The 22,667-nt window shown below is 41.9% G+C and overlaps 1 protein-coding gene across 3 annotated transcripts in view; it reads right to left on the reverse strand.

Moving 5' to 3' along the window:
* Positions 1-13,369, reverse strand: part of BICD2 (BICD cargo adaptor 2) — an 84,274-nt gene extending 70,905 nt beyond the window's left edge. For 2 of the 3 annotated variants that reach the window (XM_075549872.1, XM_075549871.1), the window contains exon 1: positions 12,962-13,368. In XM_075549872.1, coding sequence (XP_075405987.1) covers positions 12,962-13,201 — 240 coding nt within the window. In that variant the 5' untranslated portion in view covers positions 13,202-13,368. Of the gene's footprint in view, positions 1-12,961 lie in introns of all 3 variants that reach the window. The other variant, XM_075549873.1, reaches the window with a different exon arrangement.
* Between the last annotated feature and the right edge of the window lie 9,298 nt (positions 13,370-22,667).

The following is a 22,667-nucleotide window of genomic DNA, read 5'->3' on the forward strand; positions in this document are numbered from 1 at the left end:
GATATGACAAAATAATAATTTATAAATTACCAAGGGCTCATGAGGGAAGAGGGAGCTGGGACGGAGGGGAAAAAAAGAGGACCTGATGCAAAAGGCTTAAGTGGAGAGCAAATGCTTTGAAAATGATGAGGGCAAAGAATGTACAGATGTGCTTTACACAACTGATGTATGTATGGACTGTGATAAGAGTTGTATGAGTCCCTAATAAAATGTTTAAAAAACTAAACAGGAAAGAGTGTTAAGGTTGTATCCTTTCACCATACTACTCAATCTGTATGTCGACCAAATAATCAGAGAAGTTGGCTTATAATAAGAGTGTGGCATCCAGATTGAAGGGAGGTTTATTAACAACCTGCAATATACAGATGGCACAGCCTTGGTTACCGAAAGTAAGGCGAGTCTTGAAATACTTGGTGATGAAGATCAAGAAAAGTAGCCTTCACCATGGATTACAACTCCATGTAAATGCCCAAATCCTCACAACTGAACCAACAGATAACATCATGATTAACAGAGAAAAAGGTGACATTTTCAAGGAATTTGTATTGCTTGGATTCACAATCAACGCTCATTGAAACAGCAGTCAAGAAATCAAGAGAAGTTGCATTAGGTAAGTGTGCTGCACAAGACTTCTTTAGAGTATTGAAAAGCAGGATGATACTTTTTGAACTAAGGTGTGCCTGACTGAAGTCATAGCATTTCCATTGCCTCACATGCATGTGAAAGTTGAACAATGACACCGATGGAACATACAACTCTCCTCTGGTTCTTTAATGCTTCCTCCCCCCACTATCATGACCCCAGTTCTGCCTTACAAACCCAGCTAGACCAGACCATGTACATGGTTATAGATTAAGAGCTGGAAACAGAAGGAATCCAGGACAGTTAAACCCCTCAGGACCAATAATGAGAGGAGAAATACCAGGAGGGTTAAGGGGAAGGTGGGGGCTAAAGGGGGGAACTGATCATAATGATCTACATATAACCCCCTCCCTGGGGGACAGACAACAGAAAAGTGTGTAAAGGAGATATCGGTCACTGTAAGACATGAAAAAATAATAATTTATAAATTACCAAAAGTTCATGAGGGAGGGGAAAATAAGGTGCTGATACCAAGGGATCAAGTAGAAAGAAAATGTTGAGAATGATGGCAACAAATGTACAAATGTGCTTGACAAAAATGTATGTGTGTATGGATTGTGAAAAAAGCTGTATGAACCGCCAATAGATTTAAAATTTATAAAAAGAAAGTTGGACATTGAAAAAAGACAACAACCCAAGAGCAATCAATGCATTTGAATTGTGGTACTGGGTAAGAATATTGAAAGAACCGTGAACTGCTAACAGGACAAATTTATCTGCCTTGGAAGAAGTAGAGTCAGAGTGTTCCTTAGAGGAAAAATGGTGAGACTTCCTTGTACATATTTTGGATATGTTGTCAGGGAACCCCAGTCCTTGGAGGACATCATGCCTGGTAAAATAATGCAAAAGAGGAAGACCTTCAAGGAGATGGGTTGACACAGTGGCTCAATAAACTCAAGCACAGTAACAACTGTGAGGATGGTGCAGGACTGGGTAGTGTTTTGTTCTGTTGTTGCTATGGGTCAGAACCAACTTGATGGTACCTAACAACAACAACATCTCACAAAGGGAATTGAACACATTGCCAGTAATGCTAGCAAAACTCTCATTCATTGCTATTGGGAACGAAAGTGGAATAGCCATTTTGGAAGATGTTCTGGCAATTTCTTAAACATAGTTTGACCATACAAGGCATCATTTTTATTCTTAGGTATTTACCCAAATGATATGAAAGCAGGTCTACACAAAAACTAACTCCAGGGGCAGGGAATGTGCAGATATGTTTTATACAATTGATGTATGTATATGTATGAATTGTGATAAGAGTTGCATGAGCCCCTAATAAAATGTTTTAAAAAAAAAGAAATGAAATCAAAAAGAAAAAAAAAAAACTAACTCCAAGAAACCAAGATGTCCTTCACTAGATGAATGAGTAAACAAACTGTGGTGCATTCATATAAGAGATCTTCAAAAAGCCTAAATTGTGCGAATCCAGTTTGCAGAGGGCTATGGATGAAAATGGGATCCCAAGATACATTTGTGGGAACTACATTGGAAATAACCTTCTGGATGAGACGAAAGTGATTACTAAACAGTGCGCTAGAGAGGTGACTACAGAAGATCACAAGGATAAACCTGACTTGAACGGTTAAAATCTCTCAGTTGATACCCCCCGCCCCTGATGCACATTAGGCCTACTCTGTTTTTCAACATTTTCTGTATTTTTTTGTTTGTTCATATTGGGGTTTATCTCAGATGTTCTGTAATTGGGGTCACCCTCTTGAATTTGTGTTACATGTTTTTCAGTATATAAAACCCAGGATTGTTGAATCCATAGGGACGGCAAGAATCAGTGTCTTGGTCTCTAAGGCAGGTAAAAGGGACCATTGTCAAGGGGTCCAGGAAGGAAAAGAATGTTTTGAAACTGCAGCAGCAATTGTACAATGTGACTGAAGTATGGAACGATATATGTATTAATTCCCAATAAAATAAAGTTAATGGAAAAATGTGTACTATTAAAAACTAAGAATGGATTTCAATGTTTTTGCATTATCCATTTTTCTTTAGTTAATAATATAAAAAGACTTTAGGGATGGACTAATTAACTGGCATATTTGCTTTAAAAGTGTTGGGGCTTATATTGAGAAATAAAGTTCACATTTAAAATTTTTTTATCTTTTCATTTCATTTTCAACAAGTTTTTTGATGTCTGTGATTTAAAAGCAAAGATTTAATGCTGAAGACAGGTGAGTCTGACTCAAGCCATGGTATTTTCAATCACCTAAGCATGTAAAGGTTTAATAATGAATAAGAAAGACCAAAGAAGAATTGATATCTTTGAATTATAAAATCAGTGAAGAATATTGAATATACCATGTACTGTCAAAAGAACAAATAAATCTTTCTTGGAGTAACTACAGCTAGAATGCTCCTTAAAAGTGAGGATGGCAAGACTTTGTCCCATTTACTTTAGACATGTCATTAGGAGGGGCCAGTCCTTGGAGAAGGACATCATGCTTGGTAGAATAGAGGGTCAGCCAAAAGACCACTTTCAGGGAGAGCGAGTGGCACAGTGACTGCACTAATATGCTCAAATATAGCAATGGGGCGGGATTAGACAGTGTTTCTGTCTGCTGTGCTAAGGTCGCTGTGAGTTGGAATTAACTGAAGGCACCAAACACAACAACCTTTAACATGATGTGATGAGAACAGCAGATTAACTCAGTGATTTTCTTGCCAATAGCCCAATAACTCCATTCTTATTATGAGAAAAATACCCCAACTGAGGGATTCTACTCCTAGAAAAAAAATGGGTCTTTGCAGAAAAATCTCAATGGGAGGACATTCTACAAAGTATACTTTTTTTTTAATTAGCGCACACAGCAGTACAACTAACTCACTTTCTCTTTTTTGTTGTTGATGTTTTAATAACATTTAATTATAACATTTATTATAAATCTATGGACAAATGTGTCAATTTGGTTACATTTTTTAAAGAGTTATATGTTTAATATATTTTGGTTGTTATATATGTATAACTAGGAAAGTAAAGAATAAAAACAAAAAAAATTTTCCTGAAATTAAAACAAAGTATACTTTTAATAACAATTGTTTGTTGTTAATTAAGTGGGGATTTACATTTCAGAATATCAACTTTGTATTCAACAGTTTACACTACTAATCATACTCCTCAATAGTTTACCCTTCATTCACTCCTTGATTTCTCTTCTTATGGTCTACTGACTTCCATTTCACCCAAGTTAACATCTATCAATAGTTTAGTTGTTTTATTTCCTCTCCCCTCTACCTTAATCTTTTTTTTTTTTTAAGATAAAAGAAGGCAAATGAGGCCATATTCAGGGTGAAGGAACCTGTTCTGGATCATACAGTAAGCCACACCCAAAGTTGTCAAGTCAGCTGTTGTCACTTACTAGTAGTGGTGACGCATTGGGCTGCTAACCACAAGGTCAGCAATTTGCTCTGCAAGAGAAAGATGAGGATTTCTACTGCTGCAGAAAGTTGCACTCTTGGAAACGAACACGGGCAGTTCTAACCTGTCCTATAGGGTCGCTATGATTTGTAAGTGAATTTGGTTTTCTGGAGTTTGAGTGAGCAGCAGGGGCACTCAGCTCCTTCTTCTGGTTTAGAGAGTGGCACTCTGTCCAACAGAACTCACTGGATAGGTGACAATGATACTTCTGTAGGCACAGAAATAGGGACCACTGACTTAATAATGAGCTGGGGATGAACACCCACTCACCATCTGGCCAACACAGCCAAGTGTGGCAACACCTGAATAAGTTACCCAACTATTTATAAAGAAAGGAAAAGTAAAACAGAAGAGCCGAGGGTCTGGAAAATATGCTGAGGGCTTCTTTGCCTACCATCTTCGTCCCTCCAAAGTTCAGAAAGCCTTGGTCTTCTGTGGAAGAGAAAAGCAGCCTAGGACTAATCCCAACTCTGGGTTCCAATGAGGAGGGCAGCCTTAAAACAGAAACATTGGAGGCTCCATTTTTTTAATGATCAGATCTTCAACCAAGTATTTTATGTGGACCTTGCCTGAGCCCACCCCGAGCCCCTAAAGAAGGAATTGTTAAGGTGCTGTTCGTGAGAAATACTGGAGAGGTCTGATATTAGAGAATTCACATGTTTCTTAGGTGTGAAAATTCAATCGTGGTCCTCTAAAAAACATTACAGTATAGTCTTTATTTCTTCTAACTCTAGACAGTCAAATCAAGGTGACCACAAAGTGACAAGTGGCCAAGATGAGCAATGGGAATATGTGGACTCAACTAGATTTTTGCCTCTTCTGTGGGTTATGTTTAAAACCTCCTATAAGAACATGCTTTTGTAAAATAGTAGTCTTAAAAAAAAAGTCTTTAAGAAAGCTAGGAGCACTGGCAGAGTAGTGGGTTAAGCACTAGGCTGTTAACCACAAGGCCAGCAGTTCAAAATCATCAGCTGCTCTGCAGGACAAAGATGAGGTTTTCTACTCCTGTAAAAAGCAAATACATAAAATATGTTGTTCTTAAGTGCTTTTTAAGTAGTTTCTGACTCATAGTGACCCATGTACAACAGGATGAAACACTGCCCAGGCCCGCGACATCCACATAACTATTCTTTGAGCCCGCTGTTTCAACCAGTGCATCTCTCGAGGACCGTCCTGTTTTTCACTGCCCTTCCAATTTACCTGGCATGGTGTCCCTTTCCAGGGACTGCTCTCTGTTGATAACATGTCCAAAATACAAGACAAAGTCTCACCATCCTTGCCTCTGAGGAAATTTCTGGCTGTACTTTTTCCAAGACAGGCTTTGTTTGTCCTTTCAGCAAGTCATAGTCCTTTCAGTATTCATCACAGACACCATAGTTCAAATGCACCAATTTTTCTTCAGTCTTCCTTATTCAAGGTCCAACATGCTCATGAAGCAATTGAAAATACCATGGCTAGGGCCAAAAAGCAACATTTTTGCTTTTCAACACTTTAAAGAGGTCTTATACAGCATCTTACTTAATACAATGTGTTAATTTCTTGACTGCTCCTTCCATGAGTAATGACTGTGGATCCAAACAAGACAAAAGATGGACAACTTCAATCTCTTCTCCCATTGTCATGATGTTATCTATTAGTTCCGTTGTGAAGATTTTTGTTTTCTTTACACTGAATTGTAATACTGAAGTTGTAATACCAAAGGCTGAACCCCTTGATCTTCCTTAGCAAGTGCTTTAAGTCCTCCTCAGTTTCAGCAAGCGAGGTTGTATCACCTGTACACTGAAGGATGTTAATAGACCTTCTGCCAATCCTGATACCGCATTCTCCTTAATACAATCCTCTGTATGTATAATCCATATATATAAAATATAATCCCTGGCAATTATGTTTTATAAAGATCAAGAATTAGAAATGAACTAATAGACATTTGGAATTTCCACAGGCATAAAACTCAATGAGTAACACTAGATTCTGTATCTTTTTAAAGAAAATTGCACAAAAATTTTGTTTTTCATGGAATCTTTTATAACTCGTATTTTCATAACTCAAATACAAGAAGATATAGAAATTAAGTGGAAATACTAAATTGTTATCCAGATTTATGCTAAGGTGCAGCCTCAATTATGTAGGAAATAGTGACCATTTACAATTTCTGATGTTTCTAAAATGAATGTATAATTTGAAAGCACATTAAGTTCTAAAAAGCCAAAGAAATAAGCTCTGCCCATCACCTGCCTGAGCCTAAATGGTCTTGGCCCCCTCTGTGCTCCACTATGCTCACTCAGCCTGACCACTGCAAGCGTGTTAAGTGGCCCCCTCCCCTGGCCTGCAGCTAACAGTTCATGGTTAACTTCTCATAGAATATGGACAGGAAGAGAAGAGGCTAGGTAGCAACAGTTGGAGTTGACACTGAGAACAGTCAGCTGGCAAGCAAATGGGGCTCTCTTTTGTTCCTAGTGTCCACTCAAGGAGTCCTACGCTGAATCTGCCACAGCAATGGAACCAAGAGCTGCACTCAGTTGCCACTGTTCAAAGTCAGTACTGGGTATAAGTAACAGCAGGAGAACAACAGTTAACAAAACTATCTAATCCTAAAAGGCCCAGCACAACAACTGCTTCCTCTCAAATGCTTTGCGCATTCTCTGAGAGAAAACAAAACCTGTTTACAATAATATTCACAGGAGCTCTGCATTTGGCTCATGTTTGTCTGATTCAAGGGATTACTGCCTCAAAGTGACAAGGGAGAATTTGAGCTTCTTCTTCCAAGAAGGGCGGGGGGTGCATAAGAAAGATGACAGAGGGTTTCAGAAGGAATCATCAAAGTTCCGACCATAGACGGTTACTTACAGACTGAAATCCTTCCAAACCTGATGCCCAAAGGGAACAAGTGATCCCAGGATGTCAGGTACCAGGGTAACATATTTGTTCCCATTATTAGAACAATTTTACAGAAAAAGAATCTGAGACAAAGAAGCAGAATTAAGTCTCCCTTCTGGCTGAGTATAGAACTTGGAAACCAGGGACTTAGATGAACTCCCTGGCCTCCCATTCCATTGCCCACCATCTTCCCTCTGTTACCCCTATGCCCTGCTCAGGGATTGTCAACCTTTTCACGGTGACAGGCTGCTCTCCCCTAAGGCCTACATCATGACAGGGCAGGCTTTTACTACTGATTCTATGCTTTCCTATGGCTAAGTGCTAAGTTTTAAAGTGTGCTTGGCATTCCCTAGCAATGAGCCAGCTTCATCCTGGAGAAGCCAGTCCTGTGTCCAGGGAAGGTGGCCAAGGCCCCTCCTCCATGTATTGACAGGCCTCACCTAGAACTATCTGGATGTATCTGGCTGCTGTGCAGATCCCACAGCCAGGTCCAGCAGTCCTTTATGATGTGCAAGTGCCACTCCTAGCTTCTACAGGAGGAAACAGCATCACTGCTAACTTGTCTTCTCAGATACGGAAAGGCGGGAATGCCCTTTAAGAGTCCTTAATGACTTCCTCCCCTGACCCACACACATTTTATAGGTGGGAGAAGTGGGGCTTACAGGAGAGGTAAACCACCAGCAGTTTAGTGAAAAGAATGGAGAGCACATGCCTCTCCTTGATCACAGGTTCCCTAGGGACATGGACTGCCTTTCATGCTACAAAGATTCCTGTACCTTGGCTTTCATCGGTCAGCTGTCTTCATGACTATAGCAGATCAGCATCCCAGCCCAGACCCCTGAATCCTCAAGTCTTCCACAGCTTTGCTAGCTCCACCCCACAATAGCTTTCTACTAAAGAAGCAGTTTGGTTACTTTGGGTGACCCCTACTCTGGATGCAAGAAGGTCCTAGGGTGGTATCAAAGAAACAGGAGAGGAGAAAGAAAAAAAAAAAGAGGAGAAATCCTCTACCTGTTTCAACCAGTATTGTGGCTTCTTGTGCCCCAAATCAAAGACATAGAGTGGCTAGGCCGCACCTGTCAACTTTTTAAGGAGTAAGCAGTGAGTACTAAGAGTTCAGTACAGTCATCCTGTCTCCTATCCTTCCACACAGCAACTGACTAGCCTCTGAAGGAGTGGGTACATCAGGAGTTAAGAATCTACACTGGGGGTTAGGGTTAGAAAAAAATTAAATAGAAAAAAATAAATAAAACAAATTAAAAAAAAAATATATATATATATATATACACTGGAGCCCACCTATCTGAGTTCACAGGCTTAACCAACTCATCTCTTTGCCTCAGTCTGTCCACATGTAAGATGGCTATAAACAGAATGGTGACCTCCTAGGGCTAGTGTGAAAACTGCTGGAGTGAAGGGGGCATGGTGAGCTTATGATGGAAGCAACTAATGTACACAGGGTCCTTATTAGGCACCTCATCCACAGAGGTCTCTGGAGACCCTGGCCCTACACGCCTGCCACAGTCTGTGGCAGGTCCCCAAACAGCAGTCATCACCTGTCTATCAATGTGACATCATCACATATGGGATCAAATCAACTTTTCAGTCAGATTTTTGTCCAAAGGATTTCGATGAGGTGCCTGGTGCCAACACTCTCTCCCACACTGATTGGAGCTATAAGGCTTTCATTATGTGATACCTACCCCACCTCAATTTTACCATCCACTAGAGGAAGATCTTAATCCTTCTTGCCCCAATGTTGTATAAAAGTACAGGAGAAAAGCGGGGATGTTGCTCTAGGACCAGAGCACGTGCAAGACAGGTAGGGAGGGCTTTATGGGAATAAAATAGCTGCTTCCACCAGTTTGTGTCCCAGTCCCTCAAGGCTATCCCAGAAAGGAATGGAGCACTTTGTGCAGCTGCTGCACCTGTGTCTAGACACACCATAAGCAAAATAGAGCTGAAAATGCCAAGACAATAAGACTCACTGATGCTCTGGCAGCCTCCTAGCAGACCAAGGTGCATTTATGGGTACAAAACAGGAGAGGTTTCCAGATGTTGGAAAGGGCTCAGCTAAGTATAGAAGGCAGAAAAGGGGATGTTTCACAAAGTATAAATGCTCATTTGAAGCCCTGAAGGGCAAAAGAACACACTAGTGGAGAACAGGTAGAGAAACAGGTTGAGATAGTTAAAGTTTATTGTGCAACCTGGCCGATAAACATGTGTGGGATTGACTGAAGGGCAGAGAGATAAATGCTCAGTGAGCCTCTCCTTTCTAGTTCTTGGGTCTCTTGCTTTCTGCTGGTCGGACCAGGGTGCAGCTGCCTTAGCCTGTTCCCTGCTTTAGCGGTCAAGGCTTACTTCCTGCAAGAAAACCATGAGGAGAAGCCACATGGACCTACCCTGATGCAGCCCTGGGTGCTGGAGCAGCCATGTGGAGACCCCTGCCAGCGCTGAGATGCTTACACGCTCAATCATTCGGCTTTCCTCCTGAAGTTGACGTCATTTTGTATGGTTTGTGAGATTGAGGAGGACTTTGTAGATTGGTGTCGGACTTATGGGCTTGGACAGCACTGGGTTTTGATGCTTTCTTAATGTAGACTTATCTTTTATATAAAATTCTCTCTATACATGAGTTGCTGTAGATTTGTTTCCCTGGTTTACCCAGACTAACATACAGGTGATTAATTTAATTCTGACTACCTTAAGGATTTATAAATGAAGGAAACAGAACAGGAAGTAAAATATGTAGGCCCAAGCCAGAATAGCAGCCCTACGTATTAAGTTAAGACATTAGGACCTTCTAAAGGCAGGCAGCAGGGACAAAGAATGGTGTGGTGACAAATGGAGAGAGACCAAAACAATGAGTAAATAAAAGCCTTATGAGAACTAAACAACAGAATGATAACACTAAAGCAGTAAAGGATTTATTAAACACATTGTGCCAGGCCCTGCACTAGCTATGACACACCAGAGTTTACCTAACTCCTCCCACAGTCATCCCAGGAGGCACCACCTCACTCATTTCAGAAATGAATTTAGCCACAGCTTAAGGTGACACAGAAAAGCAGTGAAGACACCCAGGTCCAAACCTGCCTCCTTCAGCTCTCAGAGAGCAGGTTTGAATCTGAGACTGTATCTGAGCCCTGCTTGTAGCAGACAGGGCAGGTCAGGAGAGGTGCACATTCCCAATCCACAAAGCCTGGTCCTCTGATCTGATCCAGTTACAGTGCTTGGCTTGGTTCACACAAAGGTCCCTACCACACTCTCCTACTCACCCCCACCCTCTATCTCACCCTCCATACTCACATACACAACACCCGCTGGGCTACTGGTGCATAGGAGCTAGAAGGAAGCCTCAATACATCTGTCTCTTTAGAAGCTGCAGGCAACACAACAGGGTTAGTTACTATACCTGGCCTGAAGTCGCATGGCCACTCAAGACAGGACTAGCATTTACCAGTGGGCCACCAGTATCCAAATCTGTCTTGGAAGAAGTATGGCAAGAGTGCTCCTTAGAAGCAGGATGGCAAGACTTCATATTCAATACTTTGGACATGTTACCAGAAGAGATCAGTCCCTGGACAATGACATCATGCTTGGTAAAGTAGAGGAACAGTGTAAAAGAGAATGGCCCTCAACAAGATGGAATGAAATAGTGGCTGTAACAATGAGCTCAGACATGGGAACAATTGTGGCCATGGTGTAAGACCAGGCAGGTTCCCTCTGTTGTACACAGGGTTGCTAAGAGTTGGAACCAACTCAACACCACATAACAACAATAAGTGCCCATCCAGTTCTCTTACCCACCAACTGGGGAGGAGAAGAAGAGCACTGTGTTTCCTTCTATCAAACTAGAGATGTTACAGGATGGACCTCATTTCAGCCCTATAGATTCATTGCCAGTCAAGCCTGCCTCTGAGGAGGCTCTACTACTACCTGTGAAGTGGAACACCAGGACCGCAGATCAAACTAACCAGCCTTCAACCTACACTTGGATAGTTATTTACTAGTGCCAATTGGCACCTCTTCAGCTCAGGTCTTGCTTTATACACTTGGACTAATTAATTTACTTCTCTCTACTGAGTCAGAGGGTTTCCCAAGAAGGCAGTATAAGCTTGAAAGGACCAAGGTTGGTGGGTGAGAATGCACACAGATGTCAGGAAAGGAACACACAAACACAGTATATCCTCAAGACCCAGTCAGCAGCCAAGAGCCCATGTGGTCAACCAGAGTTGGTGGGGAAGGAGAGTACACATTGTCAAAGGAACCAAAGGCTACATAGTTGCCTACTACACACCAACCATCACGCCAGGTTTGTTCAATACATGATCTTCAGAATAACCCATCTGGTGGCAAGAGGTTCACAATTTGCACCCTCATTTGACAGGGAGAGAGGGGGAAAAAAAGGCTCAGGGAATATCCTTGACTTCAGTCACATCAGCAGCAAAGGCTAGGGATATGGTCCAAACCCAAGTGTATCCCTGCAGAAAAACTTCTCTTCAACCACACAATATAGGGTTTGGGTGTCAGAGTGGGATGGGATTTAAAAAAAAAATCTCATTGCCATAACAACTATTCAGATTTGTCAGAGTAAAACTGCTCTATAGGGTTCCCAAGGCTATAAATTTTAAAGTAGTAGGCTGTCGTATCTTTCCCCGTCAGAGTCCTTGGTGGGTTTGAACTGTCAAGCTTTTGGATTGTAGCTCAGTGCTTAACCACTGTGTCCCCAAAGCTCCTGAATGTGGCAGGGTGCCACATTCCCAGAAGCCCCTGGTGTACTATCCCAGAAGCCCCTGGTGCTATCCCAGAAGCCCCTGGTGCTTCCCCCCTACCTCACTACTCAGGTCACCAAGAAGATCTAATCTCCTAATCCTTAGAATGGAAATTAAATAGGAAACAGAGATTTGTCCATGATGGCCATAGTACCATCAAGCACCCAGAGATTTTCAAGATGTCTACAGAGAGGCTTTCCAGGTGGCACAAGGAAGGTCCTGGGATGAGGTATAAGACAGTAAGTTGTCGGTGAAGCACTGGTAAAAGAAATAACTAGGCAGTAAGGAAAGCATGCCCTGGTTAGAGAGTGGTGCCTGGGAAGGGGGGCGGCATTGGGTCAACAGTGTTAACAGTGATAAAAACAATTCTGACTCACAGCAACCCTACATATACAAATTAAGAGTCATTGATTTCCCCAGGTCTGTATTCAGGGCATTTTCACGTCTGACAGCATTCAAGGGAAAAACAGAAACCTCGCCAAAAGAAGACCCAAAAATGGAGAGTGATTTGCCAAAAAGTGCCACAGTAACAGCAGGAACCAACAAAGGCTTAGGCCATACCTGTCCCAAGGGATCAGCTGCATCTGCCAGCCTCGCCATACACACACACAGAGAGCATTCTGTAAAACATTACAGAATATTACCCCACAATACAAAATCGAACTCCACCTGTGCTGCCCACTGGCCTGCCAACAGGAGGAAAGGTGGGTTTCACGTTTGTTCAGCACCAGAACACAGCTTTGGTGGTCACTGCCCTAGCCTAAGCTTGCTTTGGCTAAGACCACGCCCACATAACCAGTCTAAGGCATCCTGAGGCCTGCCTAGCTTCCAGGAAGTTACTGGGCTGAATCCTTCTGAGAGTGGGCCAGCTGCAAGCAGCGGCAGAAGCCCAGATACCAGACGCTGCACTGAGAACCTGCGGCCTCTGGGTCCAGCTGCCATTGCGGCGGGTTCACCCTCAGAGTCCAAAACGATTGAGGGAAGGAGGATCTTGGGTGGAGCCTCTGGGCCCCCTTTCCACAAACAGCATCCCCCAGACCCATCTCCTACAACCCATCCTACAAGGATGACCTTGCGCGCCGGCCGTCTCTCTCTTGGCGTCAATGTCCCCTCCATCCCAGAGGGGCCTGGCCCACTTGAGCCCCCGCTCCCTGAGTGGCGGGTTGGGAAGGGGTTTCGGTCACGGCCTGCCCGGCGTGGGGAAGAGAAGGCGTGGCAGTTGCGCCCGGCCGCTCACCTCTTTGAGCTGCTCCATCTCGCCACGAATGGCCTCATAGTCCACCTCGAGCTCCTCGAACTGCAGCTTGAGCTGGTGCTTCTCCTCGAGCACTGCCAGACCGTACTCGGCCGCCTGGATCTTCTCACGCGTCGTCTCGGCCAGCTCGTGGGACAGCCGCTTCACCTCCGCGCGGAGCCACTCGGGCTGTGCCTCCATCACCAGCCGCACGTACTCCTCCTCTTCAGAGGGAGCCGACATGATTGCGCACAGGCTACAGCACGCACGAGCACGGGCACAGGCCGGGGTCTTCGCTCTGGTCACGACGCTCACCAGTCACAGCCGCCCATCCCAGAAAGCCGTTCCGGGCGGCGGACGCACCCCGGCAAGCTTCTCTCCGCGCGGAGGATTGTGGGGACTGAAGTCTCCACCGGCGCGCGCACAAGGCCCACAATACACCGCGCTGCCCCGCCACCAGTCGTGGGCAGCCTGCGCAGTGACGTCACGGAGGCGGAGCCGACGAGCCCTCGCTTCGGCTGACTAGTTCCTAGACATGCCCTGCCAGGCGGGGTGTCGTTTGCTTTCCGCCTTGCGCCGAGGCGGCGGGACGGGTATCTGCAGCCGCTGAGAGCTCCCAAAGTGGAGGGCGATGGCCTGGTGATTCATATCTCTGGGGACCGTGACGTTTCCAGCGCCCTCCCCGCCCACCCCCACCTTCCCTCGCCCAGGGGTGGAGTCTAGAGTCGCCTGATGATGACTAACCTGCCCCGAGTTCAGATTCGCCAATCTGGGCTGTGGCGCTTCTAAAGCAGCCTGGCCGGGTTCTTAACCCTATAACGCCTTGCGCAACGTTTTCGTAACATTTAGTGAACGTATCTGGTACCGAAATTATAAAGCTTTTGGAGCCGACGACGATGTCGACGAAATCGTCGCACTTTACGAGTACAAATGCATACCGCTAGTCACGCATTTTAGCGGCAAAATGCTTGAATAGTGGCGCATGTTTTGACCGATTGTGCGTTTGAGGTTAAGTGGTCGTTGGCGTTCAATACGTTTTACGATAATTTTCAATCTAGTGAAGTTTTAGTATATGTTCATAAAACTAGTTTTTATGTCAAAGGTGTAACACTCATAAAAAACATATTTCCGCTTTTTCAAAACAACGTATTCGTTACATTCGTCTTTTAAATGGATGGCGACAAAAATTACCATAGCATGGATTGTGATTTGTTTTATAGAAAACGGTGAATTTATGACCTAGATGGAAACGGTACAGACTCAGACAAGGAACCAGATGCTAATATGGATGAAATTGGTAAATAAAAGTTTATTATATTAAAAAAATCTTATCTTGCCATATAAAATTTTAATTCTATTGCTATTCAAACTATTTTGATAACAATTTTAATTTTTCCCATGATAGGAAGTGAATATACGCCCGATTATTCTGATTTGGATGAATTAGAAGCCCTCGTAGTTAGTAATGATAATACTAGTGAAGATGAGTTAGAAACTTCAGTTGTTGAAGTTGAAGAATCAATTCCAATAACTACAAGTTTAAAGCCATCTACATCAAGAAATCGAAGACTTCCTCTTTGGCCGTACATTTCTGGAGACGGTACAGCTAGACCTATGCCTGAATGGTTAGGAAAAATAGATTCTTCTGGGGTAGTAAAATATCCTGTTGAAAATTTTAGGCATTTTTTCTCAAAGGATATCATTACTCATATTGTCGACCAATCAAATCTTTATGTAATCCAGCAAAATCCCAATAAACCTCTTGCACTGAGTAGCCAGGAACTTGAGCAATTTTGGGATACACTGCTTGCTATGTTGATAGTGAAGCTCTCAAATCCACGTTTATATTGGAAGAGCAAACTAAACTGTCCTATTGTATCAGAAGTGATAAGTAGAGATAGATGGGAAGATATGAAGTCCAAGATTTGCTTCAATGATAATTCACAAATTCCCAAAATCTACAAGAGTTCAAAATGAGCATTGCTGAAGCTCTTCTTGAAGGAAAAAGTGATACACCAACAAAAAGAGGCAGACCTTCTACTAGCTTTACTGATGTTGAGTTTGCTTACAAAAAGAGAAGAGGTCCTGCCACCAAAAGTATCCCTGGAACAGATGCCCGTTTGGATGGTCTTCACCATTACCCTGAGGTCACAAACAGAGGAAGATGCAAAATGTAAATTGCAAGAGTACACCAGTATTTTTTCTGCAGCAAATGCAAAGTTCATCTTTGTATCACAAAAGAAAAATTGTTTTGTTCAATTTCACACGAAAGTATAAACAAAATTTGTATTATATTTTATAAATAAAACACATTTTCAGTTTGTTTTTTATTTAATAATAAAATAAGATGAAAAATAATATAGAAATGAAGTTGCATTTTATTCTTGTATTATAAACCCAGGGCTGAATGTGATGATTTGGTTACATTTTTTTTTTAGATCCAATGAGCACTTTATTTTTTTTAAAACATTTTATTAGGGGCTCACACAACTCTTATACGTATACATACATCAATTGTATAAAGCACATCTGTACATTCTTTACCCTAATCATTTTTTTCCTCTTTTTTTACATTTTATTAGGGACTCATACAACTCTTATCACAATCCATACATATACATACATCAATTGTATAAAGCACATCCATACATTCCCTGCCCCAATCATTCTCAAAGCATTTGCTCTCCACTTAAGCCCTTTGCATCAGGTCCTCTTTTTTTTTTCCCCTCCCTCCCCACTCCCCCCTCCCTCATGTGCCCTTTGTAATTTATACATCATTATTTTGTCATATCTTGCCCTATCCGGAATCTCCCTTCCCCCCCCCTTCCCTGCCATCCATCTCCCAGGGAGGAGGTCACATGTGGATCCTTGTAATCAGTTCCCCATTTCCAACCCACTCACCCTCCACTCTCCCAGCATCGCCCCTCACACCCTTGGTCCTGAAGGTATCATCCACCCTGGATTCCCTGTGCCTCCAGCCCCCAAATGCACCAGTGTACAACCTCTGCCCTATCCAGCCCTGCAAGGTAGAATTCGGATCATGGTAGTTGGGGGGAGGAAGCATCCAGGATATGGGGGAAAACTGTGTTCTTCATCGGTACTACCTCGCACCCTGATTGACCCATCTCCTCTCCTAAACCCCTCTATGAGGGGATCTCCATTGGCCGACACTTGGGCCTTGGGTCTCCACTCTGCACTTCCCCCTTCATTCAAAAAAAAATATATATATATATATACACATTTTTTTTTTTTGCATGATGCCTTATACCTGGTCCCTTTGGCTCCTCGTGATCACACAGGCTGTGTGCTTCTTCCATGTGGGCTCAATCTATAAATTATCAAGGGCTCATGAGGGAGGGGGAGGGGGAAGGAAGGGGCCAAAAAAAAGAGGACCTGATGCAAAGGGCTTAAGTGGAGAGCAAATGCTTTGAAAATGATTAGGGCAAAGAATGTACGGGTGTGCTTTATACAATTGATGTATGTATATGTATGGATTGTGATAAGAGTTGTATGAGCCCCTAATGAAATGTTTAAAAAAAAAGAAATAGATTTATATACAAGAGCAATTGAACATTGAGAAAACATCCCAACCCCGTCCAGATCAAGTCCATAAAGCCGATATTAGCCTAGATGTCAAATACTAATCTATAAAGTCCTCTTCAGACTCACACACCACATGCAATGACGCTGAATGTAGAAGATCACAGGTCAGCAGATAGAAAGTCTTTGGATTCAGTGGCATTAGAAACGTCTCAGCGCTGATAGGGGTCTCTTCATGGCTTCTCCAGCTTCCAGGGCTGCATCAGGGTGGGTCCATGTGTCTGATCAGCTGCTATGTCTCATTCTTTAAAGACATGAAAAAAACTAATTACCAATTTCATATGAGTAGGCAAAAGACCTAGGATAAGCAAAGAACTTCTTAAAAACAAAAAATAAGTAGGAGGCCTGACCTAAAAACCTACTACATAACTACAGTAGTCAAAACAGCCTAGTACTGGTACAAGAGATAAATAGATTAATGGATCAGAACAGAAAACTCAGTCATAAATGCATCAGCTTACAGACAACCAATCTTCGACAAATTAACTAGAAATATCCAATAGCACAAAGACAGCCTCTTCAACAAATAGTGTTGGACAATCTGGATTTCCATATGCAGAAAAATGAAAAAAAAAACCTATATCTCTCACCATGCACATATACACACAAAAAATCTCAAGATGCATTAAAGACCTAAATGTAAACCCCAGAGCTATCAGGATCATTAGTGAGAAAGCTGGAACAAACCTCAGGACCCTATTGCATAAACTACCAAGTATAATAAAGGAGGCAAACAGTGGGGGAAAAGATAGACAATTGGGGCATGGTGACGTTACATCACTTACACACATCAAAAGGCCTCATCAAGAGAGTGAAATGAGTGCCCACAGTCTGGGGAAAATTTTTATCAATGACACATTGGACAAGGGTCTAATTACCACAATATATATATATAACTCTACAGCTGCTCAATAAGAAAATGAAAAACAAACCAATTAAGAAGTGGGAAAAACACATGAACAGACCGTTCTCCAAAAATGAAGTACAAATGGCTAACAAACACATGAAAAAATACTCATGATCACTAGCCATTAGGAAGATGCAAATTAAAACCACAATGAGCTACAACTTTCACCTATAATACTAGTCCAATTTAAAAACAAACAGAAAACAACCAATGCAGAAGATGTGGAGATATATGGACTTGTATACACTATTGATGGATTTGTAAATATATAAAACCACTATCAAAAATGTTCTGGTGATATTTAAAGCAATTAGGAATTGAAACCCCTGATATAACAATACCACTATTTGACATATACCCCCAAAGAAATGAGACACAACATGAGTGGATGCATGCTGTCCCATGTTTATAGCAACACAGTTCACAAGAGCAAGAATGTTGGAGCAGCTAGGTTTAAGGCTAGGATTAAGGCTAGGTTTAGAGTTATGGTTAGGATTAGGTTTATTTTAGGGTTATGGTTAGGGTTTTGTCAGGGTTAGAGTAAGAGTTAAGGTTAGTGTTAGAGTTAGGGTTTGTGCTGGGGTTAGCATTAGGGTTTAGGCCTGTGTTAGGGTCAGCGTTAGGTTTATGCTTAGGGTTAGTGTTCATGTTAGGGTTAGTACTAGGGTTAGAATTAGGGTTAGGTTTAGAGTTAGAATTAGAATTTGTGTTAGATTTTTTGTTAGGGTTTGGGATAACCATAGGGTCAGATTTCGGTTTAAGGTTAGGTTTAGTGCTAGAGTTTGGGTTAGGAATAATGTTTGTGTTAGGGTTAGGGTTAGGATGAGAGTAAGTGCTTAGGTAACGGCTAAGTTTAAGGCTACGGTTATGGTTATTGTTTGTGCTTAGTTTTAGGGTGAGGTTTAGGGTTAAGGTTAAGGTTTGTGTTAGGGTTATTTTTAGGGTTAGAGTTTTTGTTAGGGTTAGGGTTTTTGTTGGGGTTAGAGTTGGGGTTAGGTTTAGGGTTAGATTTTAGGTTTTGGTTAGGGTTAGGGTTAGGTTATGTCTAGGGTTAGGATTAGTGTTAGGGTTAGGTTTAGGGTTACAGTATGTGTCAGGCTTAGAGTTAGGGATATTGCTAGACTTAGGGTTAGAGTAAGGGTTATGTTTAAAGTTTTTGTTGGGTTTAGGGTCAGGGATAGGGTTATGGTTAGGGTTTGTGTTTGTGTTATGGTTATGGTTAGGGTTAAGATCAGCATTAGGGTTAGGCTTAGCATTTGGTTTAGGGGTAGCTTCAGGATTAGTGTTAGGTTTAGGGTTAGCATTAGGATAAGGTTTAGGGTTAGGGTTTTTGTTTAGGCTAGGGCAAGGGTTAGAGTTAGGGTTAGAGTTTGACTTTGTGTTAGGTGTAGGGCTAGGTCTAGTGTTAGGGATATGCTAGGGTTTGAGTTAGGGTTAGGGATAGGGCTAGATGTAGGGCTAGGATCATGGTTTGGGGTAGGCAAAGGGTTACGTTTAGGGTTATGATTTGGGTAGGGTTATATTTAGGGGTAGGGTGACAGTGTTAGCATTATGGTTAGGTGAGAGTTGGGGTTAGGATTAGGGTTAGAGTTAGGCTAGGTTTAGGGTTAGGGTTAGGATTAGGGTTTTGTTAGGGTTAGCGTCAGTGTTAAGTTTAGGCTTAGGGTTAGGGTTTATGTTTCTGTTAGGGTTAGTGCTAGGGCTAGAATTAGGATTAGGGCAAGGTGTTTTTTTTAAGGTTAGGGTTAGCATTAGAGTTAGGGATAGGCATAGGGTTAAGTTAATGTTAGGGCTAGTGCTAGAGTTAGGGTTAAAGTTAGGGTTAGGGATAGTGTTTTTGATTGGGTTAGGTTTAGTATTAGAAGCAGGATTACGGTTATATAAAGGCTAGGTATAGGCCACAGTTAGAATGAGGGTTAAGGCTAGGGTTAGGTTTATATACAGGGCTAGGCTTATGATTAGGGTTGTGTTAGGGTTATGGGTAAGGTGCATATTCAGACCAGGGCTAGCATTAGGGTTAGGCATAGGGTGAAGGTTCGGCTTAGGTTTTGGGTCATGGCTCAGTCTAGGTTGGGTTACGGCTACAGTTAGGGTTAGAATTAAGTTTAGGATTAGAACTAGGGCTAGGGTTAAGGTTAAGGTTAGAGTTAGGCTTAGGGGCTTGGGTTCGGGTTAGATTAGGGTTAGAATCATGGTCAGGGTTAGGTTTTGTGTCAAGCTTAGGTTTAAAGTCATGATAAGGGTTAGCGTTCACTTTAGGATTATGGTAAGGCTAGGGTTGGGCTAAGGATTATGGTTAGCTTGTTAGTTAGGTTAGGGTTAGGGCTAGTGTTAAGCTTGTGTTAGGGTTAGTGTTTGGCCTAGGCTTATGGTTAGGGTAAGAGTTAGGCTTAAGGTTTTTGTTAGGGTTAGGTTTAGGTTTAAGTTTGGGTTTGTGTCAGGCTTAGGGTTAGCATTAAATTGTGTGTTAGGACTAGGGTTAGGGTTGTTAAGGTTATGGTTATAGTTATGGTTAGAATTTGGTTAAGGGTAAAATTAGGGTTATGGTTAGGTTTATGGTTTGTTTTAGGATTAGGGTTAGGTATAAGTTATGTGACAGGGTTAGGTTTAGGGTTTGGCTTATGGTGTTACAGTTAGAATTAGGTTTAGGGTTAGGTTTAGGGTTAGATATAGGGTTAAAGTTAGGAGTAGGGCTAAGGATAAGGTTAGGTTTAGAGTTAGACTTAGGTTATATTTTGTGTCAAGTTTAGGTTTAGGGTTAGTTTTAGGATTATGGTTATGGTTAGGGCTAGGGCTTCTGTTAGGTTTGCCTTAGATTTATGGATAGTGTTAGAGTTAGATTTAAGGTTTGTGTTATGGTTATGGTTAGAATTAGGGTTAGGTTAGCATTTAGGGTTGGGATTAGGTTTTGGTTTATATTAAAGTTAGGTTTTGGGTTTGCATTAGGGTTAAGTTTTATGACAGGGTTATGGTTAGGTTTAGGTTTAAATTTTGAGTTATGGTTAATTTTATGGCTACAATTAGGTTTAGGATTAGGTTTAGGGTTCGGGTAAGGGATATGGTTAGGATTAGAATTAGGATTAGGTTTATAGGTTAGGCTTTGGTTTAGGGTTAGGGTTGGAGTTATGATTAAGATTACATTTAGGCTTATGGTTAGGGTTTGTGTTAGTGTTATTGTTAAGGTTTGTGTTAGGGTTAGGATTGGGTTGGTTTTTGTGTTAGGGTTGGGTTTACCGTTATGGTTAGGGTTTTGTTAGTTTGAAGTTTAGATATAGGGTCAGGATTAGGATTAATGATAAGGGTTGGGTTAGGACATGTCTTAAGGTTATGGTTAGGGGTAAGGTTAGGGTTAGGGAGAGGGTTAGGTCTAGGGTTAGGGTTTGTGTTAAGGTTAGTGTTAGTGCTATGGTTATGGGTAGAGTTTTTGTTGTGGTTATGGTTAGAGGAAGGGTTAGGATTAGAGTTTCTGTTAGTGTTAGGGATAGGGTTAGGGTTTGTATTAGGGATTGGGTTAGAGTTAGGTATTAGGTTAGGGCTAGGTTTAAACCTAGGGTTTGGATTATTGTTCTGGTGAAAGTTAGGGTTAGGGTTTTTGCTAGGTTTATGGCTAGGGTTAGTTTTACGTTTAGGGTTCAGTTTAGGGTTAAGTTTAAGGCTAGAACTACTGTTAGGGTTAGGTTTATAGTTAGTATTAGGATTATGCTTAGGGTGAGAGTTCGTTAGGAGTAAGATTAGGGTTAGGGTTAGGATTAGGATTAGGTTTAGGGTTCGGGGTTAGGGTTATTGTTTGTTTTAGGGGTTGGGCTAGGGTTAGAATTAGGGTTAGGGCAAGTGTTTGTTTTAGGATAAGGTTAGGGTTAGGATTGGTTTAGAGTTAGGGTTAGGCATAGGCATAGGGTTAGGTTTAGGGTTAGTGTTAGGGTTAGAGTTTGGGATAAGGTTTGTTTTAGGGTTAGGGTTAGAATTAGAGTTAGGGTTAGGATTAGTTTTAGGATTATGCTGTGGATTAAGTTTAGGGTTAGTGCGTGGATTAGGGTTAGAGCTAGGTCTTGTGTTAGAATTAGGCTTGGGTTTACAGTTAAGTTTAGAGATAGGTTTATGGTTTCTGTTAGTGTTAGGTTTAGGTTTGGGTTAGGCTCAGGGTTATGGTTATGATTCTGTTACGGTTATGATGATGAATAGGGTAAGAGTTAGAATTAGGTTTAAGGTAAGAGTTAGAATTAAGGGTAGTGTTAGGGTTAGGATAATGGTTTGTGTTAGGGTTACGTTTAGGTTTTGGGTTTGGGTTAGATTTAGGTTTTGTGACAGATTAGGGTTACTCTTACGGTTAGGTTTAGGGTTGACTTTGGGTTGCAATTAGTGCACGGTTAGAATTATGGTTAGGGTAGATTTACAGTTACGGTAAGGGTTAGGGTTAGGATTAGGAATCGGGTTAGGTTTAGGGATTGTGTTAGTGTTAGCTTTAGTGTTAGGGTGTGTGTTAATGTTAGTGTCAGCATGAGGATTAGTTTTAGGCTTAGGTTTAGTGTTAGGGATAGGCTTAGGTTAAGGCTACTGTTTGTATTAGGGTTAGTGGTATGGTTAGAATTAGGGTTAGGGTTAAGATTAGGATGAGGGTTAGGGTTAGGTTAAATTTAGTTTTAGGGTTATGGTTATGGTTTGGTTGGGGTTAAAGAAGGGTTAGGATTAGGATTAGGTTTATGCTTAGAATTCAGGCTCGGTACAGGGTTAGGGTTAGTGTTAGGGTTATTAGGGTTAGGGTTAGAGTTAGAGTTAGGTCTAGAGTTAGGGTTAGGCAAGGGTTGGTGTTAGGGTTAGGGCTAGATATAGGTTTATGGTTATGGTTTGTTTTAGGGTTAGAGTTAGGTTGAGACATAGTGTTAGGATTACAGTTAGGGAGAGGGTTCGCATTAGTGTTAGGATTTGTGTTAGTGGTAGGGTTATGATTAGGATTTTTGTTAAGGTAAAGGTAAGGTTTAGATTTAGGGTTTGTGTTATGGTTATTGTTACAGTTGGTGTTAGACTTAGGGTTAGGGTGGATGTTAGATTTAGGGTTAGGGTTTGTGTTAAGGTTAGGTTTAGGGTCAGCTTTAAGGTTAGGGTTAGTGTTAGGGATAGGCTTAGGGTTAGGGTTAGTGTTTGTGTTAGGGTTAGTGCTAGGGTTAGCATCATGGTTAGGGTTAGGGCTAGGTTTTATTTTAG

Source organism: Tenrec ecaudatus, chromosome 5 (assembly GCF_050624435.1).
Source record: "Tenrec ecaudatus isolate mTenEca1 chromosome 5, mTenEca1.hap1, whole genome shotgun sequence".
In the NCBI taxonomy this organism is placed as follows: domain Eukaryota; kingdom Metazoa; phylum Chordata; class Mammalia; order Afrosoricida; family Tenrecidae; genus Tenrec; species Tenrec ecaudatus.